Source organism: Artemia sp. Qi Xiang Cuo, chromosome 2 (genome assembly GCF_049724085.1).
Source record: "Artemia sp. Qi Xiang Cuo chromosome 2, ASM4972408v1, whole genome shotgun sequence".
In the NCBI taxonomy this organism is placed as follows: Eukaryota; Metazoa; Arthropoda; class Branchiopoda; order Anostraca; family Artemiidae; genus Artemia; species Artemia sp. Qi Xiang Cuo.
The window spans coordinates 27,700,428-27,717,157 of NC_142795.1; the positions used below are offsets into that span (position 1 = coordinate 27,700,428).

The window sequence follows — 16,730 nt, forward strand, 5'->3', positions numbered from 1 at the left end:
CTATAGCACAACACAAATTAGGAGTATAGGAAACTTGTTTCAAAATGCTGTATTGTTACTAGCACTGGTTTGCGTGTAAAATTCAAGAAAACAAGCTTATTGTTCATTATCTCATTTGCTTCGGCTAACGCTTATTTCTTGCTGAGAAGGAAGCTCCTTTCTTTGCTCACCATTCATCACGTTAACATTCACTGATATGCTAGCGTGCAATGAGTAGTGAAGTCACAAATTCACTCTGTGTAAAGTTGTCAATATCAGGGGTAGTAAATTTCGCTACCCTTTGCTTATTCTGCGGGCTATAGACTACGAGTTAAGACCATAAGAAACATGGACGGATTAGTCGTTTTTATAAAGAAAGTGAAAGACAAATATTTTAAAATTCCCATCAAAAATGACGTCATCGATTCGTGATATATGACATGTTCTATGTGTGTAGGCTTAAGACCCGAACTACTTACAAGCTTTCCTGGGTGGAGTGGGGACCATCAAAAGCCCACAGAGCTACCTTTTTTTGTCTACTGCTTTATGAATTTGGAAAGTATAAGTAACACCTAGCCATTTCACATGAGATTTTAGAAAATCAGAAACAGTTTTACAATCAGTCATTTGTTTTCTGGTCATCATAAGTATACGACTTTGTCTGTTTTTCTTATGCCTTAAGGTTTGCGAATATATCTCATCGTTTACAGTGCATACAGTCAGTACGTTTCATATACTTTATTTTGTCTGAGGGCTGGGGATCGAGTAGAAACTTCTAAGAATTTTTTTGGGGGGAGGGGGTGAGAGAGGGTAAGATGACATGTAATCTTGTATTTAGGAAAACGGGGTGAAATCTTTTGTATTTTTCACAAAAGAGTATATGCTTCGTTTTTGTCTTTTGCATGATGGTCGTCCAACAGGCGCTTTGTCTAGTCTTAAAATCAAATAAGATCAGTCATTGTTACACGATGTAAGGAATCACTCAGAAGTACAGTCGTTCCTGGGTTGTGGGTTTTTCCCTCCGCAAAACAAAGGCAGTGACATTGAATTAATGTTCCCCTTAAGCAGACTGAAGCCCAAAGCAGCCTCTTGATTGTGGTGAAAGCCTTGGATCTTGATTCGCGTTATACCACATAAAAAATTCTCTATTGTAGCTACTTTTAACGCAATTTTCATTCAACGTCATGTCTAATTTGCTATGAACAGATTTTTCAATGAAGAAACCTGAGGCCAGATCAAAAATTTACAAATAAAAAGGAATGCAATAATATGCTCTTCGATTTGAATTACCAATGTGAACACTCAAGAGTAAATTGGATAGTATCAGCATTTCTATTGAATAAATACAATTTTATGAGAGGTCAGTTGTTATGGCGCTGCGAGTACGATTTTTTTCATTGCTATTAGGTCAGCAGGTACGTAATTATTCATGTTTTTCCTTATACACGTGTGGGTGTTCTGCATGTGGAAACAGTTTAGTATCAACGCATTAATAAGGAGTATCATACCCTGCCTTTCCAGTATTTTAGGAATATTGGAAAGGCAGGGCAAGGTACACGAAGATTGTTTGGTTGTTGTGTTGTTGTGATGTTGGTTGTTGTTGTTCTATGGTGATTGTTGCTACAGGATTATGGCAATTGTCACTTGGAAAGAGTCAGTGTACATGCCAAAAATAAACAAGAGAAGAAATTTCATTGTCGAATCCTTGGATTGACTTTATACAGTTAAAAGGATATTATACAAAAACTGACAAAAATCATGTTAAAGGCTATTTGGCAATCTTTTGAGAAGCCAATATGACCGTTTACAAACTTACAAATCTTCTCAATAAAAAAGTACTTACGCAGCATATAATATTGGATGATTGGTGTGAATTCAAATCAAAAGTGGTACGAGCATTACCGTGGTTGCATCGGTAGCTGCAACCTAATTTCCAATTGCTATTGTATACAAACAAGTGTTTGATTTACCGAAAAGGAATTCCTGGAGTGGTTTTAGTAAGTAACCTCTGAGAGGCAGGGAGGAGAGTAGAATGTCCCTAACTAAACTGGAATATGAAACTACAATATGACCTAAAATCTTAAAGAATGCCGATAGCATTCTTATACTTTGTTTATTACCCTTTGTCATCGAACATGAAGATAGGAAACGACATATTTCCCTTGCTTTTTTTGTAATTAAACGAGGCCAAGTTTTTATTACAAAGAAGCGCAAAATAAATTCTTAGAAGCGAAAGAAGAAACTTAGAAAAAAGAAAAATAATGTAAGCGTTCCGAAAAAATTGGCGTGTTAAATTTTTAATCGCTGGTATTGTTTATCTGACAACGTTGGACTCTTGAACTATCTTGTGTATTAGTATAAAATGCCTGTATACTCAGTTAATCTGAAGTGGTTTAAAAAATTATATTATAATTTAAAAGTAAATACTGATAAGCAACCATGGGCTTTTAAAATACAGTTGCTTATGATCACAGGCGTAATTCCTGAGAGACAAAAAGTTATATTGAAAGGGAAAAGGTTGAAAGACTATACTTGGTATGGGTTTGATATCAAAAATGGTGTTACGTTAACATTAGTAGGAACTGGGGAAGAAAACATTCCTGTCGAGCCTTGGGAAAATGAAGAACTGGACCCTAGTGATTATTACAGTGAAGATGAGCTTGTTACAGACGCCGTCTTCCCTATTCACTCAGAAGATCAAATTGCAATGACTTACATTACTGCAACCTTACATCTATTGTTAACCATCACTGATCTATTTAAATATATTTTTAATAATGAAATTGACATTCCTTGGTCTGGTTCAATTAGGAAGATTGTAGACATATTGATGGATCAATTTGAATTTTATAGTGAAGAAGGTTACACTAAGCCGGCAGAACTGTTCGAACATGTCATTGCTGAATTCCCTCATCTTGATCAGGAAGGTATATTTATCCGGCAAGATGCCAATGAATTCTTATTGTGGGTATTACTCGCACTTAAGCAAGGACTTCCACCGCTACAAGTTGGAAATCAACACACAAACAACCCATCATTTATTGATCAGTTTTTGGGTGGTTTTCTCTCGTGTAAAATTAGAAATTTAGAAGATCCGCATGAGCCAGTTTCGTATGCTGTAGAGGCTTTTCTTCAGTTGAGCTGTATTATTTCCAGTGAAGTGAATTGCCTGGAAGACGGCATTAGGCTCAAGTTAAAAGAAGAGATCATCCGGTATTCTGAGATTATGGGTCGTGATGCTGTATATGAAAAAAGATATGAAATCAGCCGTTTACCTTCGCATTTGTTTATTAAGATGGAACGCTTTTCAAAGAAGGAAGGGAACAGTGAATATATTAAAAATAATAAGAATGTTCAGTTGCCTCCTCATCTGGATGTTTACGAGTTTTGCACTGAGGAACTGAAAGCTAATTTAATTCCAATGAGAAGAAAAGTTGAAAGTAATGTTGGAAATGTAAGAGACAAAGGAGGAAGTGAGGAGGAAATTGGGTGGTTCCTCGATGACATTGGATCAAACAATTCAGGGTACTATGAACTTAAAGCTGTATTGATTCACCATGGGGAATCAATTTCAAATGGAGATTATCAAGTTTGGTTCAAACAAGGGAATGAATGGTTGCAATATGACAATGATTATGCTGCTGAAACAGAATACATTTTGGACTTGTGCAGAGGCACAGAGGGACCCTGTGCCTATATTCTGCTTTATGGTACAAGAAAATTTATTAAGACCTAAAATATTTTAACTTAAATGGTGTAGCCATTTATTCAAGGTACAGATTACCGTTGGTTCTTGCATATGTTTACAAGAGCAATGTTCACTTATAACGACCCTTTAATTGTCATCATTTGCAGTTTCAGTGGTAAGTAAGTAATCGGATTAACGACACTTCTTGCCTACTATGGCCCCTGCATCCACCCTGTAGTGTGTTACTACAGCCGTGTTTGATCTCTTTTTCTCGTATTACCAAGTTAAGGTCAAGCCCACCGCGCCCCAACAGGACGAAGAAGAGTCCTTTCGCTACTATACTGTGGCAACTATCTGCAGTTTCAATTCCTCTTTCCAGAGAGCAACTATGTTGCGCAACTAGATCGTTTTTCTAAGCAACAGCCACGGATGGCGACAATGATAATTTGATTTAAAAGCTGATGTTGAAAAGATGAAACGATGTAAAAACCTATGTGAGCATAAAAGCTGAAATTGATTGTTAATGCAATTGACAAATATTACCTATTGTCCGACTTTTTTTCATATATGAACTAAGAATTAAGGCTTCGGCTGTTGCATGCCTGGTCGATTTTGTGACTTGAATAACACGAGCCAGAAATTGTCCAAATTCCTCCTTAAATGGTGAATTAACTGTAGTTTATGTAAACCTTTAATGCCCTCTTGGTTGACATAAAGCCTTCTCGAAGATTTGAATGTAACAGCTACCAGAAAAACGGGTGATTATCATTCTTTACAAAAAATCTTCCGCTCGAAAGCTCTATTCTACCATTTGCTACTCCATTATCGGACTATGACTCAGTACATGTGTCCCCATTTTCCACTACCAGTGTAGTAATAGACTATCAAAATCTAAAATAAAAGTCTGAATAAAGAAGATGAATAATTTCTTTCTATAATTGCGTAAACCTCATGAAGTGACAGTCCGTTTCTGAAGGCCTGTTTGAGGACTAAGTTAAAGCTTTTTGTTGATTTCAATTATTTTTTTATTTAAAATGTTTAATATGGCAATTTGAAATGTTTTTCTTATTACCACTCGAGCGTTGATTTTGGTGATAATCCCTGTTTTATGTGAAAAAAAAAACCCAACAAATTCTTATAAATTTTTTAAATACTTATCTGTCTAGACCTAAGCGAGTAAGTGAGCGAATAAACAAATAACCGGTAACGCTGGCTGTTTTTTACATGGCTGTAACTACAGCATATGTGCGGAAATTTGGTTATGTCTTGTTTATTAGTTAAAGAGTGCACCAAATGTATAATATGGTAAATATGCATATTCTATGTGTCTTGTTCAAGATATCTTTACGTATGTTGTCCTGGTTAGGATGTGTCAATACTTCGCATAATGAGAAAATGGAATTTTTTATAGGAAGTAATGACAACTGATATGAAAAATCGCATAGCGTGAACGTTTTTGGTAAAATCAAGATATTTGACATTTTGCTAAAAAAAAAATGAACTTGGTTAAAAATCAAGCAGTTTTTATTGTCAAAAAAGAATATTTACGTAATATCATGTGTAGATATTTCTATTGACGTTTCACTGTTTCACTGCTTATTTCGCTGTGCTTCATTTTTGTCTTTTAACCTCTTGATTTGACACCGTCCTTATTTTTCTTGCAGTGCTCTTTCCTTCATGCATTCATGCATTAATTCAAAGCTGATTACAAAAATCACAATTTTCCTTTCTATCCCTTTTGGTTTCAGTTGATTGAAGCTCTATAAGTTCAATCCGAACGATCGACTGAAAAAAATTCATTTCTTCTAAGATATCCTGATTTAAGCAAGTTTACCTTTGACAGCGTCTTTGTTTTTCTCATTGTGCTGTTTCCTTCACACATTCAACATATTAAGCAATTCAAAACTGATCACAAAGATGACAATTTTCCTTTCTAATTCTTTCTGTTTTAGTTGATTGACGCTCTAGAAGTTAAATTACGAACGATCGACCAAAAAAAAAACCTTTTGTACTTTTTTCCTAAGTTGTTTTGATTTATGCAAAGTATTAATGTACGAAGGATAAGAAACGTATATGATTTTGACGTCATTCATATGAAAAAGATCTTTTAAAAATTAAGGCTCTAAACGAATTTTCCCATAGTCTTCACCTATCTAGGTCGTTTTTTAGGCCAGAAAATGTTAACGGGCCAATTTTCAGAAAAATTATCGAGCCGTTTTCGAAAAGTAGCATCACCTCTTCACCTTCATTTATTCCGAATCTAAGCAGCTTAATATTCTTAACATTAATTTTCAAAACATTATTGCACCCTGAACTCTCAAAAATTAGAAAATTCTTACATTTTGCTTACATTTTTATCTAGGACACCCAAATTATCTGCACAGTCTAAGTCTAGGAAATTTTGTCTTTCCATTTGATTCCATATTCTCCGATAGCCTTCGCCATGCTCCTTAGGACAAATTCTATCAAAATAATCCGTATAAACGAGAATAGGACAACCCTGCTAAACTCCTGATTCATCACCAAACGAGCTGCTGACCACACGTGCTGTCTTGATCGCATCCATATTACTCTCGTGCATTGCACTAATCACTTTAATATACTTTTCTGGTATTATAGGCAGCGCAATAGCGCTGGTTAAGTAAAGAACGATGTTGGCAAAATGTATTATTTATTATTTTTTTCTTGGTCTTAGACCAGGGCACTTCGTATCGAAGGAGTTGTCGTAGAAACTTCAAAAGGGGCTCATTCGATTGGAAATTAGAGTGGATTTTGCCCTTTTTAATAGTCGAAAGTGATTGGAAGGCAACTAACACCTCTTCCACGCCCATTATTTCCCCAAACACATCCAATCAAAATTTTTGAGATAGCTATTTTATTCAGCATAGTTGATTTCCAGATAGAAATTATGCTTTTGAGGAGGACACTCCCCCACAGCCCTCAGGGCAAGGGTTGTAAGTTATGCCCTGGGGGTATATAAGGTTTTTCTAGAAAGCTTTGTTGCATAAACTTCAAAAAGGTTCGTTTGATTTGAAATTGAAAGGGCTAGTGTCCTTTTTAATAGTCGAAAGTGATTGGAGGGCAACTAACCTCCCTCTCACGCCCACCTTTTCATATGAAAAAGATCTTTTAAAAATTAAGGCTTTAAACGAATTTTTCCATAGTCTTCACCTATCTAGGTCGTTTTTTTAGGCCAGAAAATGTTAACGGGCCAATTTTCAGAAAAATTATCGAGCCGTTTTCGAAATGTAACATCACCTCTTTACCTTCATTTATTCCGAATCTAAGCAGCTTAATATTCTTAACATTAATTTTCAAATCATTATTGCACCCTGAACTCTCAAAAATTAGAAAATTCTTTCATGTTGCTTTTATTTTTATCTAGGACATCCAAATTATCTGCACAGTCTAAGTCTAGGAAATTTTGGATTTCCATTTGATTCCGTATTCTCCCATAGCCTTCGCCATGCTCCTTAGGACAAATTCTATCAAAATAATCCGTATAAACGAGGATAGGACACAACCCTGCTAAACTCCTGATTCATCACCAAACGAGCTGCTGACCACACTTACTGTCTTGATCGCATCCATATTGCTCTCGTGCATTGCACTAATCACTTTAATATATTTTTCTGGTATCATAGGCAGCGCAATAGCGCTGGCTAATTAAAGAACGATGTTGGCACAATGTATTGTTTTTTTTTGCTTAGTATTAGACCAGGACAGTTCGTATCAAAGGAGTTGTCGTAGAAACTTCTAAAAGGGCTCATTCGATCGGAAATTGGAGTGGCTTGTGCCCTTTTTAGTAGTCGAAAGTGATTGGAAGGCAACCATTTCCCCAAACACATCCAATCAACATTTTTAGATAGCCATTTTGTTCAGCGTAGTTGATTTCCAGATAGAAATTATGTTTTTGAGGAGGACACTCCCCCCCAGCCATCAGGGCAAGGGTTTGTAAGTTATGCCCTGGGGGTATATAAGGTTTTTGTGGAAAGCTTTGTCATAGAAACTTCAAAAAGGGCACATTCAATTGGAAATTCAAAGGGCTAGTGCCCTTTTTAATTGTCGAATGTGATTGGAGGGCAACTACCTCCCTCTCACGCCCACCTTTTCCACAAACACGTCCAATCAAAATTTAGAGATGGCATTTTGTTCAACGTAGTTGAAAGTTCTGGAAATTAGGTCTTTAAGGGTGACAACCCTCCTCCCCACAGCCCTCAGAGCAAGGGTTGTAAGTTATGCACTGGGGGCATTTAAAGTTTTTTATAGAAAGCGTTGTCGTAGAAACTTCAAAAAGGGTAAATTTGATTGGAAATTGAAATGGCTAGTGCCCTTTTTAATAGTGGAAAGTGATTGGAAGGCAACTAAAACCCCTTCCACGCCATCCATTTATCTCCAAACACATCCAATCAAAATTTTGAGATAGCCATTTTGTTCAAAGTAGTTGAAAGGTCCGGAAATTATATCTAAGAGGATGAAACTCCCCACACACCCCTCAAGGTAAGGGTTGTAAGCTGTGCCCTGGGGGCATATAAGGTTTTTATTGAAAGCTTTGTCGTAGAAACTTGAAAAAGGCCTCATTCGATTGCTCGAAAGTGATTTGAGGGCATCTAATCCCCCTCTCACGCCCACCCTTTCCCCAAACACATCCAATTAAAATATTTAGATAGTCGTTTCTTTCAACGTAGTTAAAAGTTTTAGAAATACGGTCTTTGAGGATGATAACCACCTCAGAGCCCTCGGGGCAACGGTTGTAAGTTATGTCCTGGGAGTATAAAAGGTTTTTATAGATAGTGATATTGTAGAAACTTCAAAAAGGACTTTTTCGATTGGAAACTAGAAGGGTTTGTGTTCTTTTTAGTAGTCACAAGTCATTGGAGGATAATTGACACCCCTTTCAAATCCATCATGTCCCCAAACACATCCAATCAAAATTTTGAGATGTCATTTTGTTCGACGTAGTTAAAAAGTCTGGAAATTGTGTTTTTGAGGATGACAGTCCCCCCACAGCCCTCAGGGCAACGGTTGTAAGTTATGCCCTGGGGGCATATAAGATTTTTTTTTATGGAAAGCGTTGTCGTAGAAACTTCAAAAAGGAATCATTCGATTGGAAATTGAAACGGCCTGTGCCCTTTTTGATAGTTGAAAGTGATTGGATGGCAAGTAACCCCCTCTTGAGCCAACCATTTCCCCAAACACATCCAATCAAAACTTTGAAATTGCCATTTTATTCGACGTAGTTAAAAAGTCTGGAAATTACGTTTTTGAGGATGATAATCCCCCTCACAGCCCTCAGGTCAAGGGTTGTAAGTTATGCCCTGGGGGTACATAAGGTTTTTATAGAAAGTATTGTCGTAGAAACTTCAAAACGGCTCATTCGATTGGAAATTGAAAGGGTTAGTGCCTCTTTTAATAGTTGAAAGTGATTGGAGAGCAACCAACGCCCCTCTCACACCCACCATTTCCTCAAATGCATCCAATCAAAATTTTGTTCAGCGTAGTTGATTTCCAAATAGAAAATATCTCTTTGAGGAGGACACTCCCCCACAACTCTCAGGGCAAGGGTTTTAAGTTATGCCCTGAGGGTATATAAGAACAATATTGGCACAATGTACCCTTTATTATTTTTTTTCTTTAGAGCAGGGCACTTCTTATGGAAGGGGTCGTCGTAGAGACTTCAAAAGGGATTCATTCGATCGGAAATCGAGAGTTCTAGGGCCCTTTTCAATAGTCGAAGTAATTGGAGGGCAACTAACCCCCCCACGCCCATCATTCCCCCAAACACATCCAAACAAAATTTTGAGATCAACTACTGAAAGTTCTGGAAATTAGGGCTTTTAGGATGATAACCCCCTCAGAGTCCTCGGTGCAAGGGTTGTAAGTTATGCCCTGGGGGCATATAAGGTTTATATAGAAAGTTGTTGTATAAATCATAGAGTTCTTTTCTTTTTTGGAGAAGTTCTTTTCAGCTTGGAGCGCAGGGCTGGATAAATCAACTAGAACATTATAAATATAGAAACTATTAGAAATATAGAGAACGAAGTAAAAGAAGAAGCACTTTAGTAGAATGTTGTACCTATATAAATCACCATAGATCTTGCAAGCACACTAGTTAATTTTGGTGTCTGAATGAATGAATTCACTTCCAAATGACATAAGACAAATGTAGCCAGATATTAGAGACTTCCTCCCTCTTTTTTTGCATCCAGTGCCTTAAAAACGAATGCACAAACATAAGAGCAATTCGAAAGAAATAAAGAAATATTTTTCATAATGCTCAGGGTCACCAATTCACGAAAATGCGGAGGGTGATTTTCTTCATTTTTTTTATGAAGAGGAGAAAGGTCTTTCTCAAACTCTAGGAGGTTTTACTTTTTTTTCGATCTTTTCGAGAAAAACACCAAGAAAGGTATTTTCAAAATCTAGGGGGAGTAATTGTAGGTAGTCTGAGGAGGGGAAAGTAAGTAGCTAAATTACTAATTTATTAAAAGTAAATTGCTTAACCATTCAGCATGAATTATTAAACAACTAATGCAATTAATAAATACTAATCATCAATACAAGAAACAAAAAATAACTTCAAGAACATAAATCTGGTATTCAAGCTATCCGCGTTCATAAAATCGGTATTCAACTTATGTAACTAGCAACGAGGGTAAAGAAAGGAAGAATAAGGGGAAGATTGCCTCTTTTCATAGGCAGAACCTGCCTATGTAAAGTAAAGAGCGATGTGGCCACAATGTGTTTTTTTTTTTCTTCTTTTTTCTTCGACAGGCACTTCGTATCGAAGAAGTTGTAGTAGAGACTTCGAAAAGGGCTCATTTAATTGGAAATTGGAGTGTCTAATGCCATTTTTCATATTTAAAATTGACTGGAGGGCACCTCGCCCCCCCCCCACGCCCAGCATTCCCCCCCACACATCCAATCAAAATTTTGAGATAGCCATTTTGTTCAGCGTAGTTGATTTCCAGATAGAAAATATCTCTTTGAGGAGCACACTCCCTCACAACCCTCAGGGCAAGGGTTTTAAGTTATGCCCTGAGGGCATATAAGAACAATATTGGCACAATGTACCCTTTATTATTTTTTTCCTTTAGAGCAGGGCACTTCATATGGAAGGGGTTGTCGTAGAGACTTCAAAAGGGACTCATTCGAATGGAAATCGAGAGTTCTAGGGCCCTTTCCAATAGTCGAAAGTGATTGGAGGGCAACTAACCCCCCCCCCCCATGCCCATCATTCCCCCAAACACATCCAATCAAAATTTCGAGATAGCCATTTTGTTCAGCTTAGTTGATTTCCAGATAGAAAATGTGTTTTTGAGGAGGACACTCCCCCACAACCCTCAGGGCAAGGGTTTTAAGTTATGTCCTGGGGGGCATATAAGGTTTTTATAGCAGGCATTTTCGTAGAAACTTCAAAACAGGCTTATTCGATTGGAAACTCGAAGGGCTCGTACCCTTTTTAATAGTCGAAAGTGATTGGAGGGCAACTAGCCCCCCCCCACCGTCCATCATTCTCCCAGACAAATCCGATCAAAATTTTGAGATAGCCATTTTGTTCAGCTTACTTGATTTCCAGACACAGAATGTTTTTTGAAGGAGAACACTCCCCCACAACCCTCAGGGCAAGGGTTTTAAGTTATGCCCTGGGGGCATATAAGGTTTTCTATAAGGCGTTGTCGTAGAAACTTCAAAAAAGGCTCATTCGATTGGAAATTCAAAGGGCTAATGCTTTTTAATATTTGAAAGTGATTGGAGGGTAACTAGCCCCTCCCCCCGCCCATTATTCCCCCAAACACATCCAATAAAAATTTTGAGATAGCCATTTTGTTCAGAGTAGTTGATTTCCAGATAAAAAATATGTTTTTGAGGAGGACACTCCCCCACAGCCCTCAGGTCAAGGGTTTTAAGTTATGCCCTAGGGGCATATAAGGTTTTTATAGAACGTGTTGTCGTAGAAACTTCAAAAAGGCTCATTCGATTGGAAATTCAAAGGGATAGTGTCCTTTTTAATAGTCGAAAGTGATTGGAGGGGACTAGCCCCCCCCCCCCGCCCATCATTTCCCCAAACACATCCAATCAAAATTTTGAGATAACCATTTTGTTCAGCGTGGTTGATTTCCAGATACAAAATATGTTTTTAAGGAGGACACTCCCCCACAGCCCTCAGGGCAAGGGTTTTAAGTTCTGCCCTGGGGGCATAGATGGTTTTTAAAGAAGGCGTTGTCGTAGAAACTTCAAAAAATGCTCATTCGATTGGAAATTCAAAGGGATAGTGCCCTTTTTAATAGTCGAAAGTGATTGGAGAGCAAATAGCCCCCCCCCCCACGCCTATCATTCCCCCAAACACATCCAATCAAAATTTGAGTTAACCATTTTGTTCAGCGTAGTTGATTTCCAGATAGAAAATATATTTTTGAGGAGGAGACTCCCCCACAACCCTCAGGGCAAAGATTATAAGTTATGCCCTGGGGGCATATAAGGTTTTTATTGAAATCTTTGTCGTAGAAACTTGAAAAAGGGCTCATTCGATTTGAAATTCAAAGGGATAGTACCCTTTTTAATAGTCGAAAGTGATTTGAGGCCAACTAACTCTTACGCCCACCTTTTCCCCAAACACATCCAATCCAAATTTTAAGATAGCCATTTTACTCAACGTAGCTTAAAGTTTTGGAAATTAGGTCTTTAAGGATGACAACCCCTGCCCCCACAGCCTTCAGGGCAAGGGTTGTAAGTTATGCCCGGGGGCGTATAAAGTTTTTATTGAAAGCGTTGTCGTAGAAACTCCAAAAGGGCTCATTCAATTGGAAATTGAAAGGGCTAGTGCCTTTTTTAATAGTTGAAAGTGATTGGATAGCGACTAACACCCCTCTCACCCCCACCATTTTCCAAAACACATCCAATCAAAATTTTGCAGACCAAACTATAAAGTCTTAAAAAACGAAAAGATTTAAAAGTATTATTTTCTTTTTCCCCGAAAAGACTAGGTCAATATAAAACGAGCAGAAATTAATTTAAAAACACTTTTTCCCCAAAATAAGTTATTCAAGGAAAAGTAAAGAACTCAATTTAACAAAAAATGAGCAAAAATTAAATCAAATAATCTACCAAGCGTGAAACTACCACAAATCAGCATCGATAAATATATGAAACCCATAACGAACAGAAAATACAATATATAACCGAGTCAAACTGAAAAAGAGGAGAAATTAACATAAGTTGGGCGCAAAACCCCTTTGCCTTCCCAAGGCCAAAACAAAATTTGCACTTTACTGAAAAAATACAAATGAATGTGCATTGTCAGTTTAATATACATATACTGATATTTAGTAATCAAAATGTTAGTATTATTTGATTTATTTAAGTTATAAAAGTAAAAACATTTATATTTTTTCAGTAAAGGGCAAAGTGCAAGTAAAGTGCTGATTTGTGGTAGTTTCACGCTTGGTAGATTATTTGATTTTATTTTTGCTCATTTTTGGTTTAATGGAGTTCTTTACTTTTCTTTGAAAACTTATTTTGTGGAAAAAGTTTTTTTAATTAATACCATACAAGAATAGGACCTTCACTAAATCCCTTATGTTCGCTGAATAAAATACCTGTTTATAATATAAATAATGGAGGACAAGAGGGCTGTGATGACTGAGACACTTTTTAACTACTAATTTAGAGTGAGGGTCGACTCATCCTCTCTTCTTCTTTTAACTGCACTTTTCTTCACTTAATCTTTACCCATAGTGTCTCTTATTCTAATAAGTATCATCGTACTAAGTAATTTGCTCCCTGCAGAAACCAAGGTAATGCCTTTATGATTACCACGCTCACTCTTATCACTTCTTATCAAAGGGGTTGAATAATAGTTTCCCAAAATTATTAGGTGCTTCCCTTTTTTTTTCAATCTTGTTCGTAATCTTCATTAATGTAATTCTGACTTCGGAACTGTCATATCTCAAAAATTCATTTTAGTTGAATTTCCCTCCGAAATACTGGAAAACCCTTTCCCATCATGTTTTGGTATATTTTGAAGTTCAAATCAATTTTTTTTTTCTTATACATAGAAAATCAAACAAAAATTGTGGCAATCTCTTTGAGTTCGGGACCGCTGAATAGTCTGTGAAATATGATTTTTCTTCTTTTTTTTTCTTATCTTTAATTATATTTGAATAATTTTTTAGGTCACGGAAATTGAAAATAAATGGCTCCTTGAAGTTGCTCCTCATTACTACAAGGCAAAAGATTTGGAAGATTCATTATCTAAGAAAATGCCCAAAGGAAAAGGAAAGTCTAAAGAAGAATTAGGAGATTGATTTTTATTTTTTGCGTTCTATGGCCTTAATTATAAAAGTGTGACTTTTAATACTTTTTATCTGATCAAATTTGTTTGAGTTTAAATATCCTCACAATGGCTATGCTTGGACATTGAACTGCTCGGTTGGAGCTATGGTATGAACCCCACTAGTGTTAGATTTGTCATAGCAGTTACCGTGTACCTTACCACTTGATGCGAGAATCAGTCACTCGTCTCATAGCAGAGACTTGATTATCGACGAAATTAAGAGGAACTATAATAAATATTACTTAGACTTTATCTTGGGGAAGACTCTAAACTTGCTTAAAAAGTAGGGAAATTGTTCTTTTTTCAACAATTTTCAGCCAGTTTTCAAAGTGTTTTCAGTGTAAATGACCTTGTACGCCAAATTCCAAAAAGAATTCGATGGATGGATAGAGTTGAATGTCATCTATGGAAAGATATCAAAATTGTCTTTTTTCGTTGATAAATGGAAACTGTAGGAGAGCAGAAAAATAATATACTGAAAATTGTGGGGGAAATACAAACCTTGAGACTGCCACTTTATTTGTCTTTTGAAGACTTTCTTTGAATATATACACGTGATGTCCAGCTTTGAACACTATTAGTCTAATCTACTGGTAGAAAACGTCACTTCCATTTTACTTATATAGGGTTCAGACAAGTTCTGATAAATGGCAGCATAAATTTTGCCAATACCCTGTTGCATGGTTCATGAACCTTGTGGAAATTCAGTTGATATTAGAACCCCAATACAAGATAATTTAAGCATTTTTAGTTACAGTCATTTTGGTATCCCCAGGACAAGAGGCTGTAGGTGACCAAAAAAGCTGCTGCTCTATTATATAATTCTTTAGTTGTCGTAGAAGTGTTTAAAACTGTCAAAAATTAGGGTTAGAGCCGGATCAACCTATTAATTAAGCAGTATGAACGTAGGGAGGAGGGGCGCTTCTCCAGGAGTCATCCTTTCCTCCCTCATAGAAGACGGAAAATTTAACAAGTACATTTTTGTTCAATCGTCCCAACTCAACAAACTTACCCCTCCCTTGAAATAATCTGTGCTGTGCCCACATTAATGTACTGGTACAGAGTATAAAGTTCGGATAAAGGATTTCCAAAGAAAAAAACATTTGTGAGAAACTGCGATGTCTAAACTACAAACATGTAAAAAATGTCCTTCAGAAAAAAAAGAATGTTAGCTCCTTAAATATATTCTGTTAATTTTATCAGAAGTATAAACATGTGTTCTCTGGAAATACCAAAGATTTTAAATATAAACTATAGCATTCTGTCTTAAAATTCAATAGGATTTTTTGCTATGTAGTGTGTCTAAATTAAAGTGGTACAAGTCAATATCTAAGGAACCAAATACTAGAACCAAAGAAGCATTGTTTAATAATTGTTTTCCCCTGAGGTGAAGGTAAAACGTGACTCATTTTATCAAATTAATCAAAAAAACTTTTTGCACAATCAAAGACCTAATTTTCAGAACTTTCAACTACGTTGAACCAAATGGCCATATCAAAATTTTGATTTACGTGTTTGGGGAAAAGGTGAGCGTGAGAGGGGGGTTAGTTGCCCTCTAATCACTTTCGACTATTAAAAAGGGCACTAGCCCTTGGAATTTCCAATTTAATGAGCCTCTTTTGAAGTTTCTACGACACCGCTTTCTATAAAAATCTTATGTGTCCCCAGAGCATGACTTACAACCCTTGCCCTGAGGGCTGTGGGGGAGTGTCCTCCTAAAAAACATAATTTCTATCTTAAATTTAGCTACGTTGAACAAAATGACTATCTCAAAATTTTGATTGGATGTTTTTGGGGAAATGGTGGGTGGAAGGGGTGTTAGTTGCCTTCCAATCACTTTTGACTATTAAAAAGGGCACTAGCCACTTCAATTTCCAATCGAATGAGCCCTTTTTGAAGTTTCTGCGACAACTCCTTCGATACGAAGTACCCTGGTCTAAGACCAAGAAACCAAAAAAAAATAAATTATAATACATTGTGGCAACATCGTTCTTTACTTAGGCAGCACTATTACGCTGCCTATGATAAAAAGTGGTATTTGAAATTTCAGCCTCAACCTTCACAACCTGAAGATAGATGTGCACTTCCTTAGCTAGGTTAAGTTTGTATCGAATAAAGAATTATCCCCAAGCACTTTTATGTTTAAGGGGAATGTCATCGATTGGATTCCTGGCTAAGTCGTCTTAAAATTTGTTCCTGGGGTGTTTTAACCATTTTATATGGTACCAAAGATAAATCCCGGTGCTATTAGTGTATTCTGAGATTTCTGGTGCCGTGTACATTGCCATAAAATCCGATAGAAAAGGGTACATGACCATAGCTGGAGTTTAATGTTGAACAGTAGGTAAGACTCATATGCGTGTTAATTTATAATAGCTTACTGACAGCATGGGTTTTCGTGAGCTTTATGTTCTTCTTTTTCCTTACCACTATCAAAGTTTTCATAGCTCTTATTTCCTTAGCTTGTATAATATTTGTTGTTTCCAGGAAGAATTTGGCTGCATAATTCTTGTTTACAAGTTTGTGCATTACAAGTATCAATTGGCAAAGAGCAATTTGTCTTTGATGTATTTTCTTTTATAACTATTTCGCATCCAAGGTTGGATCTTAAAAACTTGGAAGGGGCTCATTCGATGGGAAATTTGAAGTTTTAGTGCCATTTTTAGGGGTCAATGGTGATATATATATAAATCCCCTCTCATGCATTGTTTTATCCCCCGTAACACC

The 16,730-nt window shown here is 36.6% G+C and overlaps 1 protein-coding gene across 1 annotated transcript in view; it reads left to right on the forward strand.

The window, feature by feature from the left end:
* Nucleotides 1–14,070, forward strand: part of l(2)37Cb (DEAH-box helicase 16 lethal (2) 37Cb) — a 105,421-nt gene extending 91,351 nt beyond the window's left edge. Inside the window, exon 17 of the mRNA XM_089100057.1 lies at nt 13,843–14,070. Coding sequence (XP_088956183.1) covers nt 13,843–13,974 — 132 coding nt within the window. The 3' untranslated portion in view covers nt 13,975–14,070. The remainder of the gene's footprint in view (nt 1–13,842) is intronic.
* The last annotated feature ends 2,660 nt before the right edge of the window (nt 14,071–16,730 follow it).